This window comes from Budorcas taxicolor, chromosome 24 (genome assembly GCF_023091745.1).
Source record: "Budorcas taxicolor isolate Tak-1 chromosome 24, Takin1.1, whole genome shotgun sequence".
Lineage (NCBI taxonomy): Eukaryota > Metazoa > Chordata > Mammalia > Artiodactyla > Bovidae > Budorcas > Budorcas taxicolor.
This window is the reverse complement of record NC_068933.1, coordinates 2,877,098-2,902,593: the sequence shown is the minus strand read 5'-3', so window position 1 is coordinate 2,902,593 and position 25,496 is coordinate 2,877,098. Positions and strand designations below refer to the sequence as shown.

At 38.2% G+C, this 25,496-nt stretch overlaps 1 protein-coding gene across 1 annotated transcript in view; it reads left to right on the top strand.

Moving 5' to 3' along the window:
* CSMD1 (CUB and Sushi multiple domains 1) overlaps positions 1 to 25,496 on the top strand; it is a 1,658,099-nt gene that overhangs the window by 1,337,020 nt on the left and 295,583 nt on the right. The window contains exons 24-25 of the mRNA XM_052661250.1: positions 8,329 to 8,520; positions 9,428 to 9,554. Coding sequence (XP_052517210.1) covers positions 8,329 to 8,520; positions 9,428 to 9,554 — 319 coding nt within the window. The remainder of the gene's footprint in view (positions 1 to 8,328; positions 8,521 to 9,427; positions 9,555 to 25,496) is intronic.

The window sequence follows — 25,496 nt, the reverse complement described above, 5'->3', positions numbered from 1 at the left end:
CTTATAAAACAGAGAGAGACTCAGAGACTCAGAGAATGAACTTATGGTTGCAAGGGGGTAAGGATAGTTAGGGACTTTGGGATGACATGTACACACTGCTATATTTAAAATGCATAACTGACAAGGACCTATTGTATAACACATGGAACTCTGCTCAGTGTTATGTGCCAGCCCAGATGGGAGAGTTTAGGGGAGAACGAATACATGTATATGTATGGCTGAGTCCCTTTGCCGTTCACCTGAAATCACCATAACATTGTTAATCAGCTATACTGTAATACAAAATAAAAAATTTAAAGTTTAGGGGGAAAAAAAAAACTAAAATGTATAAAAGACATGGGTCATCTGAACATATAGAGTAGTTATGCCAGACAAACATTAATATATATCAGATAAGTCACGGCTCTTTCTATTTGTTGAAAGGAGCCACCCTTATAAAACATAGACGTTCCTACTAAATGTTTTGTGCATGTCCTACTGTTAACCTCCAACAATAAGACAGAAATAACTGAGAAAAAGTAGAGAAACTAATAGAAAATACAGGCTGAAAACAACAGAGAACAGAACCATACATTTGTTATGCTTGTGTCCATGTTGGCTCATATTTTATGTTTCTGCTGCTTGGAAACTCGTCACAATGTGCTGTTATTTGTTATTATTTCTGATTTCTCTGTTGGAGAGTAAGCTCTCTAAGGCAGCAACCTTTCTCTAAAGTTCTCTAAAGTCCCCACCGTTTTTGGCACCAGGAGCCTATTTCATGGAAGACAGTTTTTCCATAGACTGGAGCTGGGTGGATGGTTTCGGGATGATTCAAGCACATTACATTTACTGTGCACTTTATTTATAACCGAATGCTGCCACTGATCTGACAGGCAGTACGGTCCTTAGCCAGGAGGTTGGGGACCCCTGCTCTAAGGCCTGCAGTTTTCTGATTCTTGTCCCAAAATGCTGCAAAGCTTGTTTGTTTTGATTATTTCCTAGGAGAAGCTGTTGGTGAAGGATTGCCTTGTTTTCCTGGATACATTCACTGGATCTGTGATGAGATGACACCATGTTATGAGTTGATGATGTTGGTGCTTCCTCTCTGCCTGACACATGAGCCCTATGCCTCTCATACCAGCTCTGTTCCCTTTCCTGTCTTCTCTGCTCATCACAGGCCGTCTCTCTGCAGCCTCACTCATCACTGAAGCTCCCTCTGGCTGATCTGTATGCACACATAATCAAACCTTGTCTACTACCACATATCCCCTGCTACCATCTACCTTTCAACATTAAATAAGCATCTGTTCCATTTTCCTGCCTTTTTTCCCACTCCAGTCTGCCGTCCAGAGGGCTACAGATTATCTCTCTGAAATGCAAATGTGTTTGCATCACTGCCTGTTCAGCTGCCCTGCTTTCTTCTGGTCTCCATCACACACTGACTCAGTCTCAACTCCCTGGGCTGCAGTCCAGCCCTTGCCAGTCTTGACCATATCCACTCCATCTTCTCTGCAGCCCTCTTCCCACTCCACCTCCACACACTTAAAAAGAAGCTTCAGCAAATACCCATACTCCCAGAAATGGCTTTGCACTCCCAGGAGAGACCACATTCTTTCAGAAGCCCACACACCTGTGAAGACTTGACCTGAAGCTTCTCCTCCCTCTGGTTTTTCACCCCTGATGCCAACTATCCTTTTGGACTAACTCAGGTCTTCTCCCAACCTTCCTGCTTCCTTTCATGCCTCTCTCATCCTTCACAGGAATCTCTCCTCCTCTACTGCAGCATTTATCATATTATCTTGAAAATGCTATTTTCTGGTCTATGTAATTAACTAGACTATAACAGATAGGACCCTGTTTCATTCTGTGCTTCTCAAAGTCCCTGCCCTAGAAGTGATACTAAATATGTTGGGAAATTTAGATGACACACTGATGATAAGTTCTTACTGTGTTGTGTTAGAAGAGGATTCACTCTTTGGATATGTTTAAAGACTGATTCAAAGTGAAATGAATAGTATGATTCAATTGTAATATTTAGGTGAGTGTATGAATTCTTTCGAGAAGATTTATCAGAACATGTATTAACAATTGAAACCACTGGGTAGCTCTTCTCAAAGTCACAGTGTAGTCAACATGAAAGATTTGTTCTGGAATTATATAATATATTCAGAATTGCACATTTCAAGATGGACTTCTGAAATTCTTGGCTGTGATTACATTCCATTATGATATCTTAGCAACATGTTTGATAAAAACCAGTATGATGCCATAAAAATAGTTACTCTCTTTGGTTATCTGATTCTCATTCTTGACTTCTTCAGTTTTGTTGTTTTTTTTTTTTTTTCTTTTTTTTCCCCTTTGAAGCTCAGACCTTCTGAGCTCCATTTAAACATTATCACAATCCTGATGATTATTGCTATTCTGGGAAAATTCAGTGTCTTTCCACTGGGGCTGCTCACATAATCACAAAATAATAATAAAGATAATAAAATTTAGCATGTTGGGGAAAAGAAATGGATTAAATTCAAACAACATAGCTGACCTTTTTGTTTGATTTTTTTAAATCAATTTGAAACCAATAACAGTATAGCTGAACAAATAGTGTAGATATATAATTTAATAGATAACAATTTAAAAACTAAACATGCATGCACACTTCACCCAGAATTTCTTTCTTGAATAATGAGATTTATGTTTAAAAACATGAGTTAATCAAATATTTCATGACACTCACGGTTTGTGCATTTTACTTTCAAGTGAACCACAAAAATGAGTTTCAGAAGTGCTCTCCCCCCAGACACATTTCTCTGTAGACAACTGCAAATGAAGTTAATAAAAAATAACTTTTAAGTGTTAGGTGCAGTTCTTCTCTGTTATCTGAATGAAGTGAGGTGTTGTTGATTTTGCATATGGCAACATTTCTTAGATTACTAACTTTTATTTTTTTTGCAAAGAGTACATTGTGCAAATTAAACTGTCTTATTAGATAAAGTAAAGAGGTAATAGGTTTCTGTAAATATTGTGAGGCATATCAATGGTTTATAGGAGAAGGTATCAGAGGTGCATACATGATAAAGATTCTTCATCAGTGGTATACTCAAAGCTCACCAATTAAAATAAATAAATTTAAATTTAAAAAATTAGAAATTAAAAAACTAAAAAAAAAAAAGAAAAGCTCACCAGAGAATGAAGGTAGTTTCTGAAGAGTCCCTGGGATGCAGGATGAAGAACCCACAAGCCAACCGTAACCTTCACTGCTTCTCTTGGGTGTATGAAATGGATTAAGTCTACACCAGCTTCTTTTCAAACATAAGTGCTTGATTTGGAAGATAAGAACTAGTCAAAATACTTGAGAGTTAAGTGGAAGTCTCTTTTAACAGTAATATTTTGTTAGAGTTTGGAGAGATATAAGATTTAATCCTTAAAAACGTTAAAATTGGGTAATAGCTACAAAAGATAAAGTAATAATGTTCATTAGCCTGATGTTTGGAGCTTGTTTTAACTAAAACATTTGTTCAAAGCATCTTGACTATTTATGTGACTAAGAAGAAATCATTGGAAAACAGAAAGAAATGAAATTGCTAAATAGATCCAAACAGCAATTGCAACTCTTAATAGGTAATGTTTTGACAGATAACTTTAATCTTTTTAAAGGTTCTATGGCACAAAGAAAATACAGAAAACCAGTATTTGTACACTGATTGATGTCAAGCTCGTGGCTTCAAGATAGAAAAGGATATATTCTCTATATTTTTAAAGTCCTTGCTCTATAGTAGCCTTAAGAGTAGTCATTCTAAAGTCTCTTAGATTCTAATTAAAATGGAAAAACCTCTTATTGGGAGGACTACCTCTGTTGATCTAAATTAAATGTAAGAGAATATTTTTGAGATATTTTAATGAACCACAGAAAAAAAATTTTTTCCTAAAATGGACACAGGGTGATCCCAGAATTTTATAATGCCAATTAAGAAATCTGTTATTATTCATCACTTCAACTTAGTTCACCAGTGTCTACAAGCAATACTGAATTTTTTAAGAGACAATGTTAATATTATGCCCTAATCAAATGGCAAGCAAGACTCAATTGAAATGACTTTCATTCTGTTTTTGGAGAGAGGTAGTGTATCTACCAGAGAAGGCAATGGCACCCCACTCCAGTACTCTTGCCTGGAAAATCCCATGGGAGGAGGAGCCTGGAAGGCTGCAGTCCATGGAGTCGCTGAGGGTCAGACACGACTGAGCGACTTCCCTTTCACTTTTCACTTTCATGCATTGGAGAAGGAAATGGCAACCCACTCCAGTGTTCTTACCTGGAGACTCCCAGGGACGGGGGAGCCTGGTGGGCTGCCGTCTATGGGGTCGCACAGAGTCGGACACGACTGAAGCGACTTAGCAGCAACAGCAGCAGCAGCGTATCTACTGCATGTGGATGGACTCAGAGTCCACGGGCTAAGCTGGTTCATGGCACAAGCAACAAGAAATAGAAATCTCGGGTTTCTTGAGATCTTTCTCTAGTCCTTTAGAGATGTCGATTCCTCTGGGGATAAATGTGTATGATTCTGCCTGTAACTGTGCATGAATTATTAAATCCATAAGAAGCTTTGCACAAAGCTCTTCACTGACTTGAAAAACCGAATTTGAGAATATCAACATAATAAAAATAAAAAACAAATGCTTTTTAAGTTTCTGACACGAAGAATATATTTAATATAATGACCTCAGGTAGGTCTAGAAGCTTTAGACATCTAAGTATCAAGTATAGGACTTTCAGAAAAATAATGTATTTCATGATGCCATCAAGGATTTAACTGATCTTTTAAAAAAAATAACAGAAGGAGCATAAGTAAAACAAGACAGCTGGCAATGGAAAGAATAAATGCCCTTTCAAAAATAGCATGACTTAACTCATCTGTGTGACAATATGTAGTTTAGAAAAAGATGAAATCTTTCTAGACTGAGTGATAGAAAAAACAATAAAACAATCATTTTTCTAAAAATTCAACACAGATAAAGTTTAGTAGACATTCGTATTGGTACATTGTTGTTTGATTGTTTTTCGATGATTCTTACTTCCTTCCTTTAAAAAGTTTCATAATGCAAGTTTTTGGGGCAGAGGAAATGTTTCTTCAAGCTAATTTTAATATAAACAGGTTCTGTGATTTTAGAACTTTGATAGCTTATTTGATGGGAGACTTTAAAAGCCATGCTCTCTGAACTTAGAGGGAAAGTCTGGATAACCTTTAAGCATGAGTCTCTTGTCTGTAGAGTTGATGGCTATAAGCTAATGAGACAGCACATAAGTCACCAGGAAAATCAGTGTCATTACTTTATCTTTTATAGGCATTAATCTCCAGTGAGGACAATCTTTCATAACAAAAGTCTTCTGTATAACCAGGAAATAACTCACTGTCAGAATAAAAGGTCTTGGACAAGCTGGGCCATTTCTCTATCCAGCCCTTAATCATCCTCAGAAGGTCTTTGCATCACAAAGTTTAGTCTTAAAAAATTAGACAGAATATTGACAACTTTTCAGAATTGAGTCTCAGCCTTCTCTAGAAACTGAGAAATTATTGGTTTCTCTTAAAACTGTTTACATCTAGTTTTCATAATCTTAGGATTTAAGCATCTCCATTTTTGAAATATGTATTTATTCAACAATCATTTTATTAAGCTAAAAAGCCCAGCTTTCTGGTGTTCCTGGAAGAATCAGAAGCTTGGGTTACAGGGGGTATGGATTTTAGCAGGACAGCAGGTGATTACTGTCCCCTGGGCCACTGTCCTACAGGGACCTCACTTTGCTTTGGAGAGAACTTCGGGTCTATTGGCACTTGAGTCTGGCTCCTCTCATGTCAGATTTACTTCTCCAGGTTCCTGTCACAGGGGTACAAACAAAAGAGACACGTGTTTGACTCTTCCTGTTTCTCATTTTGAGACCTAGATTTTGTCTGCTGCTTATTTCAAGTTTTATGTTCCACTGTCATTGATACTCAGATACCTAGTTTGACTTCCAAATGCTGAAACAGTTTGAAACATTGGTGATTATCATTATCTGTGGAGCCCTACTCCAGCCGTCACTCTCTGCTGGCCATTGCCGCCACCCTGGGCAGTGGTGCTTTTGAAAGCACCACTCTGACACTGTCTCATCCAAGCCCCAAACGAATAAAACAGTAACAACAAAGACTTTGCTTCCTTTTCCCTTCTGCACAAGAGCCACTATGGCTAAATAATATGCAGGGCCTTTTACAAGGCAAGAGTAAGGATGGTAGTTCGATCTGAGTTCAGCAGCTTAGCATCTTCCTTTCCTGGTGGTGTTGGGACTATGCATCAGACTGGAGTTGTCAGGTATCTGCATGAGCCCTGAAACCCTAGGTGCCTGGGACCCTTCTTCTTAATTCTGATTCCCTTTGTGGCAACGTAAAATATCCTTTTGCTTTGTGCTGAAATAGATACCCTGTCCTTCTGGGCATCTTGAGTTACAGCTATTTGCATTTCTTAAATAGATAAACAGTTTTCATAAAGGCACAATAAGTAAAGACTGAAATTTTATAGAAAAAAAAAGCATTTCAGGAAACTCTTCTTGACCACTACGTGTAAATGATCAAATGTGTACTGGTTTCCCTCCCGTGTACACACCTGCAGAACTCCATCTGGATTATGTAGAGATTCTGAGGATAAATGATCATGTGAATTTAAAGATGTATCTTCCTCAATGGAAAAGCATTCAGAATGCAAATTTGACAGAAAGACTTAGCAAAACTCACAAATTCATTTTATTTTATTTTTTTATTATTTTCGTGAAAAGGAAGAAGTCAAATTTAGGTGGAAATAGACGAAAACAACCCATGTATTCCTTCGAGTTTCCAGCTCTACTTTTTTAAATGGTCAAAATTTGCATCATGATATGGGAAGAGAGATTTGTTACTGTAGAACTCTCTTCACAGATGGATTTAAGTTATTGCTTCACATGAAAGCAATATACAGCTCTTGGTACCACAGAGGCTAAATCTTCACTTCTGTCATCTCTTTCTTCGAGTCTCAGAGCTTAGTTTGATGAAGTCATTATGATGATTCATTCTGGAGTTTGTGCTATACACAGAGCAGCTCAGGAAACTCACCCTGGCCCTAGGTGGGACAGAGCCCAGCTCCGTGAGCAGGAAGGACATGGAAATTTCCAAGCTTGAGATCTGAGCATTTTACAGGAAGTGGGCCTGGAGGCAGGGGCTTGAGTGAACGCAGACAATAAGCACCTGGACATAGTGAAGGCGGTCCTCCCGGAAGGCCCCAAGTATGACAAAAGGAGGTGTGGAGACAGGAAGAGCTTACGTGAACTCACTGGAGAATCTAGATGCTGACTGGATGTGTGAGTCAGATGATGCAGCCTGGAGCTCTTTGGAATAAAAACTCTCCTTGTGTTACTGAAAGTGGGGTCTAGCTGCTTGTTGCTTTGAAGCTAATACTCTAGAGGCAAGATTGGTGAAAATGAAAGTCATTTTAGAGAGTGGCAACCAGGATAGAAGGTGGGCTCATGTTCAAAAGCTGATTCCATGCCCTCTCCACCACGCAACCCCCCCGCCTCCCCCCCCACACACTGACACTCAGCAGGCAAGAGCTTTTATAGATGGAGGGAGCGCTACCTGCACAAACAGCACAGTCGGCTCTGACAGTCATCTTGAAACTGGTCATCAGTGGTCTGATCATTGTCTTCTTGACTGCTGTAAGTACAGTTAGTCTTCAGTTCCAGGGCTGATTTGTTAGCATTTCTTTGAGACCAATTCTAGGAATTGTGACACCTTATGTCATGGCTACCGTCTGGGCGTCGTGTAGTTAACTTCTTCCAGCTGGTGGGGGTTTCAGTATCTATAAGACAGCTCTCAGGATATAGCTTAGAAAATTGTCTGCAGCCCTTGAGGAGAAACTGAACATCCTTGACCTTGTTTAATGGCTAAACTATTATTATTTTGTTCTGTTTGAGTGCTTTCTCACTTCTCTGATTAAGCTTATTATTTGACTAAATTTTTTCTACAGACAAAAGGCAGGTGGAGGAGATGGGCTGAGGGGTGGGGGAAGGGGTGGTGGCGGAAGGACCATACTGTCCTGCTGGGCTTCAGTCATAAGTATATTAATAGACAGGAGCAAATAAAGTGGTCAAACCCCAAGAAACAAACCAGTGGTTAACATAAACCTAATCAAGACCCACATGCACTTCCATGTTTTTAAATTCAGAGTCTTCTTTTTCTTTCTACACGTCAAAGGACATTTAACAACCCAGGCTGTTTCATCAGCATTTGAACGCCAATACATATGCCACAGTGACTTCTTTCTACTCATCCCTCCCCTCCTTGCTCACAGGTTTTGACCTAGTGAAATGTGAGGACCCAGGGACCCCTAACTATGGCTACAGGATCCGGGATGAAGGCCATTTCACCGACACGGTCGTCCTGTACAGCTGTAACCCGGGCTACGCTATGCATGGCGGGGGCACTCTGACCTGTCTGAGTGGAGACCGAAGAGTGTGGGACAGGCCACTGCCTTCCTGTGTAGGTGAGTTGCCCGCAAGCATGCGCTGGGGGCAGAAAGCCCAGGGTCCTCTGACTTGATTCTCCCAGAGCTGGGAGACTTCTATTGCTCTTTCTCCAGTGTGGGTTTAATCCTAATATTTGCTAGAGGCTATCCTAGTGGCTCAGTGATACAGAACCCATCTCCCTGCCCACGTAGGAGACCCAGGTTCAGTCCCTGGCTCGGGAAGATCCCCTGGAGGAGGGCATGGCAACTCACTCCAGTATTCTTGAATCTCATGGACAGAGGAGTCTGGTGGGCTACAGTCCATGGGTCGCAAAAAGTGGGACACAGCTGAGCCTGAGTGACTAAACAGCAAAGACAATATTGTGAATGTATGTGTGTGTGTGTGTGTGTGTGTAGGTAGGAAAAACGTATCTCCTAGTACTGTTTTATTGAGAAGTGTAGAAGTATTATTAGTTACTATATATAGAAGAAGTAGTATTAGCATATATGGAAGCATATATAGAATTATATAGAGAGGTATTATTACTTCTTCTATATGCTGCTGCTGCTGCTGCTAAGTCGCTTCAGTCGTGTCCGACTCTGTGTGACCCCATAGACGGCAGCCCACCAGGCTCCACCGTCTCTGGGATTCTCCAGGCATGAACACTGGAGTGGGTATACAGAATTATTATTAGATACTTCTTCTGTACACAGAAATATCACTAGATTTATAACATGGCATTTCACTGTTTCGCTCTCTTGACTTTGCACAGAGGAGACTGACTGGGGAACAAGTAAATTTAGAAAAGCAGTAACAGGGACAGCAAGATGCTATGATTGTTTTCCTGTGTATACAACATGAATGTGGTGGTTTGGGCTTTTCAAGGTAGTTAAAGTGAAGCCTGTAAGGCCTGGAGTAAACATCCATTTTTTGAATCCATTACAGCGGAATGTGGGGGGCGGATCCATGCTGCCACTTCAGGACGCATCCTGTCTCCTGGATACCCTGCTCCCTACGACAACAACCTCCACTGCACCTGGGTGGTAGAGGCAGACCCGGGGAAGACCATCAGGTACTTGTTTTATTGGGTTTCAGTGATTTGAGAATAGAAGCATGTCTCCTATTCTTGTAGTGAAGATAGTAGTACATCTCTTATCATACATGATTAGATTTAAGTTTCTGAGTCAAAGGAAAAAATGTAAACACATGGCCAAATTTTTCATTGTCTTGCATGCTCACTTTGGTATTCCTTTGAAAACATGTGTTAAAGCATCCGTAGTAAAGATAAATGAAATTAAGTACGTCAGCTAGCTTTGGCTGCATAACAAGTGGGCCCCCAAAACTTGGTTGCTGGAAACAATGATTTATGTGCTCATGACTTTCTGAGTTGCTGGGCAGTTCTGGTTAGTGGGGGTGAGTGGTCCAGGAGGGCCTCATGCAGGTGTGGGGGCCTTAGCTGAATGATTAAAGGTGGGAGTCTCTCTGCATCAGGGTCTGTTCCCTTAGGAAACCAGTGATGATGGAATTTTCCTAGAAGCAAAACATGGAGGCTTTTCAAGCTTCTGTTTGCATCACATTTGCTGGTGTCCCATCTGCCAAAACACATCTCGGGGGAAAGAAAATTTTTGAAGAAATATTTTCCACCCTTAATGGTAAAAGAATAGTCCTAAATGATGCTAATTTTAAATTAACAAGTAAACCAATGAAAAGTAATTTTTGAAAGTAAATCCTCTGGGTGCCAAAAGGGTGTGTCAAAACCACAGTACAGTATGTAAAGCAAGAGGACATTTCAGTTAAAACTAAGTTGTTCTTTAACTGAAGAACACGTTGAGAACATGCATTCTGTAGTCATAGCTCTTAAAGTCCCCTTTTTCCTCCCACCACCTCTCCTCTTTTATTCTTTTGAATGTTAATTTTAAAAAAAACAGCAACTCTGTTCAGACTTCCCTGGTGGCTCAGTGGTAAAGAATCCGCCTGCCAATGAGAGTCACGGGTTTGACCCCTGATCTGGGAAGAGTCCACCTGCCTCAGAGCTCCTAGGTCCATGTGCCACTGCTACGGAGCCTGTGATTTAGAGCCCCTGCTGAGCAACAAGAGGCTACCACAGTGACAAGCCTGAGCACCACAGCTAGAGAGTAGCCCCCGCTCTGTGCAACCAGAGAGAAACATCCCACAGCAACAAAGACCCAGGAGCAGCCACAAATAAACACTTATAAAAAAGGAGAAGGAAAAACAAACAAACAAAAAAACACCCCTGAGACAGTCTTAACCACTCCCTCCAATCCTCTTCCTGTTTTCTGTGTTATTACACCGATCAGTGTTTAAAAGAATCTGGGCATCAGCTCCTCTAAATATGAGAAAAATCTGAAAGAGACATATGCAAAGCAGAAACCTCTTTCTGGGGCAAGTGGATATATGAAAATATTCAGAAACTAGTGAATTTTGTCCTTACTCACAAATGGTTTGCCCAGCAAACTTAGTAATCATATCCTCCTGCAACTTTAATAAGATGGGATGCTCAGGAGTGAGGGGGACTGCTCATCCCATTCGGTGACACTCTGTTTCTCTCTGATGGCCTCTATCCTCCCTGAAATACACCAGACTTTTGTGACATTTGGTCACATCAACATCTTGGAAGTGAGTTAAACTCACATGGAACAAACTATTACCACTTTCAAACCCTCCAAAATAAATATCCTAATCATGCACGTGGAACAAGAGAAGGAATTTAGATAATGTAAATGTTGCAAAAGTAACTCATTTAAATAATTCATTTAAAAATTTAAGTGTCCTTAGTTAAGAAAAATGATTAATTAGGTAATTATACCATCTGTTGAGGCACAAATAGGGCATGTTTGAATAAAAGAATTTGAGTCTGTATTCTTCATAAAGGGCTCTACAGATGGCTCAGTGGTAAACAATCTATCGGCCTGCCAATGTAGGAGACTCAGGTTCAGTCCCTGGGTTAGGAAGATCCCCTGGAAGAGGAAATGGCAACCCATTCAATATTTATGCCTGGGAAATTCCATGGACAGAGGAGCTGACAGGCTACAATCCATGGGGCTGCAAAGAGTTGGACACAACTCAGCGACCCAACAACAACATTCTTCATAAAAATCAGCAGTTATTTACCAGTGAACTATATAGAATTAAGTATTACTTCTTAACTTTAAATTCCTGAATGCTTGATCTAAATGATATAAAAGCTATTACACTGAATTTGATTGTGAAAAACTCTAGGAACCATCTGTGAGTCATGAAATGACTTTACATAAACAGGATATCTTTCCTCAGGCAGATTTCAAAATTTTCTACTTCTTTTTAAAAATTTATTTATTTTTATTTTAATTGGAGGCTAATTACTTTACAATATTGTGGTGATTTTTGCCATACATTCACATGAATCAGCCATGGGTATACATGTGTTCCCCATCCTGACCCTCCCTCCCTCCTCCCTCCCCATCCCATCTCTCTGGGTCATCCCAGTGCACCAGCCCTGAGCACCCTATATCATGCATTGAACCTGGACTGGTGATCTATTTCATATATGATAATATACATGTTTCAGTGCTATTCTCTTAAATCATCCCACCCTTGCCTTCTCCCACAGAGTCCAATAGTCTGTTCTTTACATCTGTGTCTCTTTTGCTGTCTTGGATATAGGGTCATCATTACCATCTTTCTAAATTCCATATATCTGCATTAATATACTGTATTGGTGTTTTTCTTTCTGACTTAATTTGGTCTGTATAATAGGCTCCAGTTTCATCCACCTCATTAGAACTGATTCAAATGCATTCTTTTTAATATCTGAGTAATATTCCATTGTGTATATGTACCACCACTTTCTTTTCCATTCATCTGCCAATGGACATCTAGGTTGCTTCCATGTCCTAGCTATTGTAAACAGTGCTGCGATGAACATTGGGGTACATGTGTCTCTTTCAGTTCTGGTTTCCTCAGTGTGTATGCCCAGCAGTGGGATTACTGGGTGGAAGGGCAGTTCTATTGCCAGTTTTTAAGGAATCTACACACTGTTCTCCATAGTGGCTGTACCAGTTTGCATTCCCACCAACAGTGTAAGAGGGTTCCCTTTTCTCCACAACCTCTCCAGCACTTATTGTTTGTAGACTTTTTGATAGCAGCCATTCTGACTGGCATGAGATGGTACTTCATTGTGGTTTTCATTTACATTTCTCTGATAATGAGTGATGTTGAGCATCTTTTCATGTGTTTGTTAGCCATTTGTATGTCTTCTTTGGAGAGATGTCTGTTTAGCTCTTTGGCCCATTTTTTGATTGGGTCACTTATTGTTCTGGAATTGAGCTGCAGGAATTGCTTGTATATTTTTGAGATGAATTCTTTGTCGTTTGCTTCATTTGCTCTTATTTTCTCCATTCTGAAGGCTGTCTTTTCACTTTTCTTATAGTTTTCTTCATTGAGCAAAAACTTTAAAGTTTAATTCGGTCCCATTTGTTTATTTTTGCTTTTATTTCCATTACTCTGGGAAGTGGGTCATAGAGAATCCTGCTGTGATTTATGTCAGAGAGTATTGCCTATGTTTTCCTCTAGGAGTTTTATAGTTTCTGGTCTTACATTTAGATCTTTAATCCATTTTCAGTTTACTTTTGTGTATGGTGTTAGAAAGTGTTCTAGTCTCATTGTTTTAAAAGTGGTTGACCAGTTTTCCCAGCACCACTTGTTAAAGAGATTGTCTTTTCTCCATTGTATATTCTTGCCGCCTTTGTCAAAGATGAGGTGTCCATAGGTGTGTGGCTTTATCTCTGGGCTTTCTATTTTGTTCCATTGATCTATGTTTCTGTCTTTGTGCCAGTACCATACTGTCTTGATGACTTTGTAGTATATTGATTGATTGATTCCTCCAGTTCCATTCTTCTTTCTCAAGACTGCTTTGGCTATTTGAGGTTTTTCTGTAATTCCATACAAAATTATGAAATTATTTTTCTATTTCTCTGAAAAATATCATTGGTGGCTTGATAGGGATTGCATTGAATCTATAGATTGCTTTGGGTAGTATACTCATTTTCACTATATTGATTCTTCTGATCCATGAACATGGTATATTTTTCCATCTATTTGTGTCATCTTTGATTTCTTTCATCAGTGTATTATAGTTTTGTATATATAAGTCTTTTGTTTCTTTAACTAGATTTATTCCTAAGTATTTTATTCTTTTCATTGCAATGGTGAATGGAATTGTTTCCTTTTTTAATATAAATTTATTTATTTTAATTGGAGGCTAATAACTTTACAATATTTTATTGATTTTGCCATACATCAACACTGAATCCACCATGGGTGTACACGTGTTCCCCATCCTGAACCCCCCTCCCACCTCCCTTCCCATCCCATCCCTCTGATTTCACTTTCTGTTTTCTCATTGTTAGCATATAGGAATGCAAGGGATTTCTGGGTGTTGATTTTTATATCCTGCAACTTTACTGTATTCATTGATTAACTCTAGTAATTTTCTGGTGGAATCTTTAGGGTTTTCTATGTAGAGGATCATGTCATCTGCAAACAGTGAGAGTTTTACTTCTTTTCCAATCTGGATTCCTTTTATTTCTTTTTCTGCTCTGATTGCTGTGGCCAAAACTTCCAAAACTCTATTGAATAGTACTGGTGAGAGTGGGCATCCTTGTCTTGTTAATGATGTTAGAGGAAATGCTTTCGATTTTTCACCATTGAGGATAATGTTTGTTGTGGGTTTATCATATATGGCTTTTATTATGTTGAGGTATGTTCCTTCTATTCCTGCTTTCTGGAGGGTTTTTATTATAAATGGATGCTGAATTTTGTCAAAGGCTTTCTCTGCATCGATTGAGATAATCATATGGTTTTTATCCTTTAATTTGTTAATGTTTTGTATCACATTGATTGATTTGCAAACAGTGAAGAATACTTGTTTCCCTGGGATTAAAGCCCACTTGGCCATGATGTATGATCTTTTTAATATGTTGTTGGATTCTGTTTGCTAGAATTTTGTTAAGGATATTTGTTCATTGCATCTATGTTCATCAGTGATATTGGCCTGTAGTTTTCTTTTTTGGTGGCATCTTTGTCTGGTTTTGGTATTAGTGTGATGGTGGCTTAATAGAATGAGTTTGGAAGTTTATCTTACTCTGCACTTTTCTGGAAGAGTTGGAGTAGGATAGGTGTTAGCTCTTCTCTAAATTTTTGGTAGAATTCAGCTGTGAAGCCATCTTTTCCTGGGCTTTTGTTTGTTGGAAGATTTCTGATTATGCTTTCAATTTGTGTGCTTGTGATGGGTCTGTTAAGATTTTCTATTTCTTCCTGGTTTAGTTTTGGAAAGTTGTACTTTTCTAAGGATTTGTCTATTTCTTCCAAGTTGTCCATTTTATTGGCGTATAAATGCTGATAGTAGTCTCTCATGATCCTTTGTATTTTTGTATTGTCTGTTGTGATTTCTCTGTTTTCATTCTAATTTTGTTGATTTGATTCTTCTCCCTTTGTTTCTTGATGAGTCTGGCTAATGGTTTGTCTATATTATTTAATCTTCTCAAAGAACTAGCTTTTAGCTTTGTTGATTTTTGCTATGGTCTCTTTTGGTTTTTTTGCATTTATTTCTGCCCTAATTTTTGTGATTTCTTTACTTCTACTAACCCTGGGGTTCTTTATTTCTTCCTTTATTTCTACATTACTATTTCTTCCTTTTCTCCCTGGGGTTGTTTTAGGTGTAGAGTTAGTTTATTTATTTGATTTCTCTCCTGTTTCTTGAAGTATGCCTGTATTGCTATTAACCTTCCCCTTAGCACTGCTTTTACTGAATCCCATAGGTTTTGGGTTGTTGTGTTTTCATTTTCATTCATTTCTATGCATATTTTGATTTCTTTTTTGATTTCTTCTGTGATTTGTTGGTTATTCAGAAGTGTATTTTTTAACTTCCATATGTTTGGTTTTTTAATAGTGTTTTAAAATATAAATTTATTTATTTTAATTGGAGGTTAATCACTTTACAATATTGTATTATTTTTGCCTTAATAGTTTTTTTCTTGTAGTTGACACCTAATCTTATTGCACTGTGATCATAAAAAGATGCCTGAGATGATTTCAATTTTTTTTAATTTACCAAGGCTAAATTTATGGAGAAGGTTCTGTGTGCACTTGAGAAAATGGTGAAATTTATCATTTGGGGTGAAAAGTACTATAGATATCAAGTAGATCTAACTGGTCCATTGTATCATTTAAAGTTTGTGTTTCCTTGCTAATTTCCTATCCATAGGTGTGAGTGGGCTATTAAAGCCTCCTACTATTATTGCATTACCATTAATTTCCCCTTTCATATTTGTTAGCATTTGCCTTATTGCGGTGCTCCTATGGTGGGAACATAGATAACTGTTATATCTTCTTGGATTGATCCTTTGATCATTATGTAGTGTCCTTCTTTGTCTCTTTTCATGGCCTTTATTTCAGTCTACTTAATCTGCCATGAGTATCGCTTCTCCTGCTTGCTTTTGGTTTCCATTTGCATGAAATATCTTTTTCCAGCCCTTCCCTTTCAGTCTATCTGGGCCCCGAGGTTTGAGGTGAATCTCTTGCAGACAGCATAAACAGGGTTCTTGTTTTGTATACATTCTACTTCTTAAACATCCTCCTGTGATTTGTTTCCCAAGAACCAGAAAAGAGCACTTGTTCCCCTAAATGCAAAGCAAGTGACAGACACTCTGCAGGTGAATCTAATACTTCATTAACATTTTAATAAGAAAAGAGATAAGAAATTAATAAAGAATAAGACTAAGTAATAAAAAATATACTACTTTTTTTTTAAATCATGAACTGACTTTGTCATTTAACCATTAATGTTCTAGGAAAACAAAAATGCTACCTATACCAATTTGTTGTTTGGGGAATTTTTTCTTCTTGTGCATATCTTTTAAGCTACTCAGTTTGTAAATAAATCTTTTTATTTAAGGCATAAAATCCTTCCTAATAAGGAAGTTAGGAAGCAAACATCAGCTCTTATAATTAATTTACTCTGTCAATATATAACTTTATCCCAAAATGTTTCAGTGATTTTGGTTCATTAAGAAATTATGTACTGCTCTTAGTATGGCAGTCTGGAAAATAACATACTTAAAAGTACATAATATATAATTTTAGATCTAAAATGGTACTGACACCAAGAAAAATTAGAGCTTGGTCTCAGCTTGGATATTTTTTGTCTAGCTTACTGAATCTTATTTATTTCATTGGTCAGAGACAATATTATCTCAACTGTTTGCTTGAAAGTGAGGAATATGTCAGTCATGTAGATATGAATCCAGAGATTAATTTATGTATTAAAAATTCTTAATATGAATGGAATGCCTTATCATACATTCTATTATGGTTTGTTAAATGTCAATATTTTTCAGTCTTAAAGAATAAATAAGCAACAAAATCTCAGAAATTATGAAAGGCTTGGTTTCAACATTTCATGCCAATTATTACTGTGTTTATTTTTATTTTTTGAGGCCCAGAGTGGTTTCTGATGTATCACTTTTTGTTCAAGATAATAGAAGACACGAAAATAGTTATTGTTATAGGGCACTTAGGTCTAAAAGACGTTTATAATTTTCACATGCATCCTATAAAGCAGTTTCCAGAACTAAGTTTAATTAAAAGTCTAATCATAAGACACTGCAGTAAATTTAGCCACTTGAAGAGTTGTGTAAATATGTGTCTGAGACCCAGTACATTTCATTCTGAGCACAGCTGACATTTATACAGTAAAGGTAGCAGCATCGTAAACACATCCCGCAAACAGCTTCAAGATAGTGTTTTGCATAATCATATGTCTATATTGTTCCTTGGCTTTAATTGCTTTTTCACAAGTCTAATTGTCTGGAAAATTCACTTTGAGAATATTTCTGTTCTTTCTTACAAAATTGCATTTGGACACGTGGTTGTTGTTATCACTGTTGTTGTTCAGTCACTAAGTCGTGTCCTACTCTTTGTGACGCCATGAACTACAGCACAACAGGCTCCTGTATCCTTCACTATCTCCTGGCGTTTGCTCAAATTCATGTCCATTGAATTTGTGATGCTATCTAACCATCTCATCCTCTACTGTCCCCTACTGTTGCCTTCCATCTTTCCCAGCATCAGGGGATTCTATTAGAAACAGCTCATCAAGTATTGAAAACATTAAAGGCCTATCAAACATGCATTCTTTACCAGCTGAGCCACCAGGAAAGCTCCAATGCGGGAGGCCCAGGTCCATTCCCTGGGTCGGGAAGATCCCCTGGAGAAGGGAAGTGGTAACCCACTCCGATATTCTTGCCTGGAGAATCCCATGGACAGAGGAGCCTGGTGGGCTTGCAGTCCATGGGGTCACAAGAGTCAGACATGACTTAGCAACTAAACCACTACCACTCAGCATGCATTAAGACTGTCAAAACTGCTCCTGTGCAAACTTTTAAAGAAAGTGCAATGTGGATTGTGGTCTGGGCTGTGCTGGGCTATATAGACATTAGGGGGAAGATCTGGTCTGCAGATCTAGGATAATTTTAAATTAATTTTGACCAACTTTCAAGATCCCTGTGAGACACAGACTCAGAAAATGATTCCATTTAACTGGACATTTTTCTCTGAGTTTGAGGTCAAGCTGTGGTAAATGTGCCAGGAATATGAGTCACAGGTTTTTTGATGACATGACCGACAGGCTCGGGGACAGGAATCAAAACATCTCAAATGCCCCTTTTCTTTTAGGACCATAGTGGGATATCCCATTTATTTTTGTGGATAACGTGAGGAAATAAGCAGTCAAGAGAATTCCAGCCCTCCAAAGAAAAGAGAACAGTAACACTAAAAATTCTGCCCCATGTGTGAGGCTGGACCCCAGCACTCCTTAGCTAGAACCAGGGAAGCAGCTGCAGGGTTGAGGGAACCAGACCAGCCACCTGCAGGGGGTGGGGGGCAGAATCCTGCAGGTACCCCTCACAGGTGCAAGATCCTGATACAAGCAATTTTAGTCACCTTGCTTCATGCAACTACACCAGTGCCACAGCAACAGGGTTCATTCATATTTAGTTACCTTTGCAGATGTGCCATGAAGGGATTCATGAAGCACAGATTTCCTCTTAGCCCCTCAGTCTCAGCATAAACCACAGACACACCTGATCATGTCATGTACCTTCCAGTGCAGAATCACTCACCAGGCACTTAGTTCTAACACAGACAGCAAAGCATGTCCTTGGGTTTCTTCTTTGCCTCCCAGTGATGATCCCACTTGACACTGCAAAAATGAATCATCAGAAAGGGAACTGGCCAATGAAAATGAAAGTGTAGGAAGAACCGAAAAGTGATTAACTCTGGAAGTGAAATTCTAATCACATATGAATGGGGTTTAGGAGAAATAGTTAATTGAGGAGTGGGGGATTGGCATGGCTGCTGTTCCAGAGACCAATGCCTCACAGACACCCTGCAGGCACACCTTCAGGATAACTATCATCATTTCTTCCAAGCCTCTTTACTCCTGATCTTTGTTAATGCTTGTCTTCCTCCAAATGGTGGAGGTTTTTATTTTCAATAATAATATGTTTGCTCTTCCTTATTTTTCACTCCCCGATCTCCAATATTCTCCCAACTGGGGAAAAAAAAAGTTATTAATCTATTGATATATCTCTTCATAATAGGCTTTGAGGAAAAAAAAATCAGCTGCATGTGAGCCAAAGCCTTGTCCGCTCTCTCCTTGTTTGTGTCTTTTCTATCCGTGACGCCCAATTCCTACTTCATGGGCCGTTACTCTGCTCTTACTCTAACCTTCTCTCTGCCCAGCCCCCTAAATCCACCCTTCGCCCCCTCCTGCTCTCAGGCACGCCTTGGCTAATTGGCAGGTGTAAGCTCCTTAGAAAGACAGAAATACCCTCCGGACTTGGTGTCTGGTCCCCTACAGGTTTGGCCTGATGACTCACGTGCATGTTTCGATCAGCACAGATGAAGCGGGCATTTGAGTCTCTGATCCCAGCTTTGTCATCATGGCTCACTTTCCACCTGTCCTCCTTGCAGTTTCTGACTGTTGCCCCACCTCTAAATCCTTTCCATCCTTGGGAACCGAGTTAAAAGGTCAACCAGAATTTCATTTTTATCATCTCATCTAAAAATAATTTGCTCTCTTCTCTGGACTCAGTGTCTGTCCCACCACCCCTTCCTTCTGAAGTAGGGCTGTCACTACACAACAAAACATCCAGGCCAGCCTCTTAGCATCAGGGCTCTTCCCTCCCTCCCACACCCGTGTGGCTGCACATCTTGGTAATTCCACGTCTGGAGCCCCCTTGTCCAACCCCCATGATTCACTGGGCCTGTTATCAGACCATCCTGCCCGGCTTTCTCCCAACCACTGCTCCCACACTTAAGGAACCTGTTTTATTTTGTAGTTATAATATTAATTTCATATGGTTGAAAAATGAACGTATAGACATCTTCAAAAGCATTTTGTTTTTAAAAAGGCATGCATTTCCCCCATATTGGACATCATTGTTACCATGTTGACATATGTCTTATATGGACTTTTAAAAATTTTATTTATTCTGTATTAGAGTATAGCCAATTAACAAAATGTGACAGTTCCAGGTAAACAGCAAAGGGACTCAACCGTGCATATCAGTTCAGTTCAGTTCAGTTCAGTCGCTCAGTCGTTTCTGACTCTTGTGACCATGCATATACATGTATCCATCTTCCCCCAAACTCCCCTCCCATCCAGCCTGCCTTACATGAACCTTTACATAAGCTACAGTGTGGGTAACCACAATTAAATATTATTTCTCTTGCTGGTTGTTTACAAGATTTCTAATTTTCATCATTTCTAGTTTTCAATATTACATGTAATTATATGGCAAATTGTATCACAAGTAAAGCTTAGCTTCATTGATAATTAATACCTTGGAATAAATTCTTAGGAAGATTCTTTCTGGGTCAAATGATTGAATCATTTTTATGTGTCTTAATACAAATAGTTCTATCAAACAAAGCTGATCATATCACTTGCCCACTTTAAAAATATACATATTTTGCTCATTAGGTGCAGAATAAACTCAAGTTCAGCTTCATGGTAGTCAAAGTTATTTATTTTCTCAATTTTTGAAATACTAGAAAACTTTGGCAGGAAGATAAAAAGCCTGGAAAGTAGTTTACTATAATCCTAGATGCAAAAGATAACATCAGTTTAAAATTTGATGTATAATTGTGTAATTTCTTAAAGGAAACATATATATATATATATATATATGTATATATGTTTAATTGTTTAAACAATTAATGTCTACTTGTTTAATTATTTTTGAAAAATAGTATCAGACCTTAATATTATTCTGAAGATTTTCTTCAGTCAATAAACATGGTCAAAGTTTTATATCCTTACTTGTAATTCTACCTCATTCTATTTAGTTGTGGAAGAAGATTCCATTGCCTGAATGCACCATAATTTATTTAAACTGTACCCTATTGGGATATTCAGATTGTTTTCAGCTTTTCACTGATATCGGCCACGCTAACATCTTCCCAATATATCACCTCGAGGGTACTTCCTATGATGAATTTCTAAAGCTAGACTTGCTGTTTATGCATATTTAAATCCTTATGGCCATTACCAAATTGCTTTTAAAAAGAGAAGATATGGCCTCCAATAGCATATGAAAAGGTGGAGTCTCCACATTCTCACTGAAACAGAATGAAGTGTCATTATCTCAGCCAATCTGGTAGAAAAAAAAAAAAAATCTTTACATCATTTTACTTGTTATATTGTAACTTTTGCATTTTCACACTATTAGCATGTTCATGAATGTATTTGTTTAGTCACTTTCTGTCTCATCCTCTTATTGAATTATCATTGCTATTTCTCTCTGCCTGACAAGACCCTTCCCAGACATCTTGAACAGAATAAACATACCTGACACCTTGTTCATCCGATGCTCTGTCCACATATATTAAAGCTTGTGACACTGTACATTGCAAAGTGTATTTTCTCTTTCTTTTTTATTTTTTAAATTGTGAAACTATGATAAGACATTTACAGGAGACTTGGAAACTTGCATACAGTTCCACTATATATTACAATTATTTTTAAGTAAATAAATAAAGACCTTTAATTGGAATTTCATTACCAAAGTCTCAAAAATTAATGGAATGAATAGACAGAAAAGTAGGAAGATACAGTAGACCAGAAAAGCACAATGAACAAATTCAACATAACTAAGATTTACACAATTTTCACACAATAGCAGGATACAAATTCTATTCAAGTTCCCATACACTATAAACCAGGAGACACTGTAACATATACAGGGGCATAAAACAAGATGCAAAAATTTCCTGGTCTAAAGGCATTGATTGAAATCACACAGAGTCTGTTCTCTTTATCTCTGTGGAATTGTTAGAAATCAATATCAAAAGATATGTGAAAATCACCCACATATTTTCAAATGCAGTATGACATTTACTAGGAGAGATCTTTGACTTAGCCATGAAAGCCTCAATAAAGCTGGGCTGAATAAAACAACGAGGGTGATTTCAGTGAATAAAGCATTTAAATGAGAAATTAATATCAAATATAGTTTTTTTAAAATCCATGTGCTTGAAAATTAAATGTTCAGCAAAGTGTATTTTTTTTTCTTGAATGACTGTGTCTGAAATAAATAGTAGTTTCTTTAGGATGGTACTTTTTAAAATCAGTTTTTAAACTTTCCCTACCTAGTAGTATAATGTCTGCATATTGACTTTCATTTTTTAATGAAAAATGATCATTTCTTTATCTCTATTAAAATGTTGTTATATCATTGTTGGACTTCCCTGGAGGCTCAGTAATAAAGAATCTGCCTGCCAATACAGGAGACAGGGGTTCAATCCCTGGGTCAGGAACATTCCCTGGAGAAGGAAATGGCAACCCACTTCCATATTCTTACCTAGAGAATTCCATGGACAGAGAAGCCTAGTGGGCTACAGTCCATGGGGTCACAAAGAGTCAGACATGCCTGAGTAACTAAACAAGAACCATAATATCATTTGTGAATTTGCATGGTATTTCCCAAATGGCAAAACTTACAGCCCCAGGGTGGATCTTCATGTGTTTGTCTATGTCTTCTCATTAGCATGGATCGTAGGCGCATAGGACTATCCCAATCACAAATGTGCGGCTTATTTATAAAAGCTCCCCATGGAGCCAGCAATCAGATCAGAGCCCAGGGTGTGCTCTTTGTGCTCCATTCAGGCTCCATTCATTCTTAAGGATAATCGCTATCTTGACTTCAGAGGCGTTTTTGCCTTACTTTGAACTTTATGAAAACCGAGTTCTACAGTGTATCTTGATTTCCTCCACCTTCCCTCCCATTGGTACAGGAAACTTATTCCATTGCATTAGTAGACCGTGATTTGTTCACTCATTCTGTGTGTTGATGGGCACGCGGACTGCTTTTAGTCCGGTCTGAGGTTACTGCGAGCGGTGCTGTGTGGCGTGTGCTCTCACGTATTGTGTGGTGACTGTGTGTGTGCTTTCTCTCGGTCGTGCTCTGCACTCAGCTGTTGTAGGTGCTGTCAGATGATTTCCTGACGTGGTCACACCTCCCCACTCCCGTCACAGTGTGGGTCCCTCCCCGGCCCTTCTGCTCTCACTGCCTGACCCTGAGGGTCTTTCGTTTTAGTCATTCTGGTGGGTGTACAGTTGTTTTAATTTGCTTTTCCCTGATGACTGATCACAGCCATCACTTTTTTATATTTATTGGTCTCTTGAGTAACCTCTTTTATGAATTTTCAGTTGAAGTCTTTTGTCCATCTCTTTTCATATGGGAATACCTATCTTTTACTTAATGATTTGTATATAGTTTTTATACATCTTGAATGCAATCTTTTGTTGACTCTATATTCAGCAGCTATACTCTTATACTCTGGTCTGCCTTTCTGGTTTCATAACGATGTCTTTTGTTAAAGACAAGTTTTCCATGTCAGTGAATCAAATTCATTTTGGCTCATTTTTCCTTCATGGCTAGTGTGTTTATTTGTATTCAAATTGAGTTATATCTATTTTTATCTTAACATTTTTGTGTCCAGTTTAAGACATCTTGCCTCTCCAAAATTATAAAAACATTGTCTTAGGATTTTTGCAAAAGACTTATTTTATCTTCCACATTTACATGTCTTCATTCCATCTGGAATTAATTTTTGTGTATTATGAAGAAGATTCTAGGAATTTTTTTTCTGTCCACAGTGCAGTTCAGTTGACCATTTGTTGATAAACCAGTGTTTCTCCATAAACTGCAGTGCAACCTTTTTCATGAACCAGACAATTATATATATAAAACTGTCAACCTGGAATCTATATTCAAACTGCCTATCATTCCTTTATAAGAGTTCCTGTTTTGCAAGTTATTTTGGCTATTCCTTGCACCTTGTGGGATCTTATTTTCCTGGCCAAAGGCTGAACCCTGGCTATGGCAGTGAAAGCCTGGTGACCTAACCACTAGGCAACCAGGGAATGCCTATGTAATTACTGTGAACACACAAAATGCTCTTTGACGTATATTCACCAGGCATATGTGACTCTTTAGGAGAAACTAGTATCCAGCTAGGAACATAGTTTAATACAAACAAAGTAAATAAATTATTTGGAGACACTGGAAATTGCACAGCACACCTCTTACAATTCTTTATGACTCATAAATCAAACAGGTAACACATTAGTAAGGTTACAGAGGATTTGAACCATGCAATTACTGAACTTATTTAAAGGAGTTATACAGCCTTCAAGTAGAATTTGCACATTCTGTTCAAGTAAATATGAAACATGTACAGATATGATCACAAACTAGAAGAAAGCTAATCAATAAATATCGATAAAATAGAGAATCACTTTCTTCTGTACTCAACATCCTGATCAAAATGTCATAAAAATAGAGAAGTATAGCAAGAAAGTAACAAAATACATTCTCCATTTTGAAAATAAAAGACACATGATTAACAGATTAATGTAAAATTTACAGCCCTAAATGCAAGTATTAGAAAAAAGAAGATCACTTGAAGATCAGTAAGTTAAGCTTCCAGATAAGGGAATTTAAAACATAGTATCAAAATAAATTCAAAAAAGTAGAGTGGAAAAACAGCAAACATAGTAAAATAAATTAATGGAAGAAACAATGTAGAGAATTACCAAACCGACAAACTGATCCTTGAAAAAATATCATTGAGTAGAAAAATAATAGACATATTCAGATAAAATTCAGGAAACCCAAATAACCAATATTAGAAATGGAATAGAAATACACTCCTACAATAGAGATTATTTTTACAACATTGAAGAAAATAATAGATTATATTATGCCAATATATTGGAAAAATCTTCCAGGCAAAAGAAAAAACTAGAGAAATGAGCTGATCCATTTAATAAGACTGAAATAACCTTCATATCAAAGAACAAGAGCTAGAAATAAAAATTAAGAGCTGAACTATAAAATTATTCCTATTTATATAGTAAGAAAAATGACCTGTCTGATCATCTAAACAGGTTTAGAAAAAGTAGTTTAATAGAATTGAATGCATTTTCATGATCAACAGCATAAGTAGATAAAAACCTTCCTAGCATAGTGAGCAGCAGGGAACTTTTCTTAGAATGATAGAGTATGTAATAAAATCTTTCCACAAGAATACAGTACCGTATACAAACAGTAGTAAGCGACATCACAGCAGTGGGCAACCCGATGTGAAGGGGTCAGTCAGTCTCAAGCCTCTTCTTCCCTCTGCCTAAGACCTATGATGGTCTTGTCTAGTCCCATGGTTAAAGCCATTTATTTGCTGAACACACAGGTTTACTCTTTCCTTCCAGACTTCTCTGCAAAGCTCCAGATTGGCATGAGCAGCCGGCTGCTCACTGTCCAGCGGGCATCCTGAATTCACAGGCCCAAACCAGAACGTCTGGTCTTCCCACGCCACGACCCCTGCCCCTGCACCTGCCCCCACTCAGCCGTGACTTCCCCATGGCTCTGGCTCCTTACGCACAAGCCCTTGA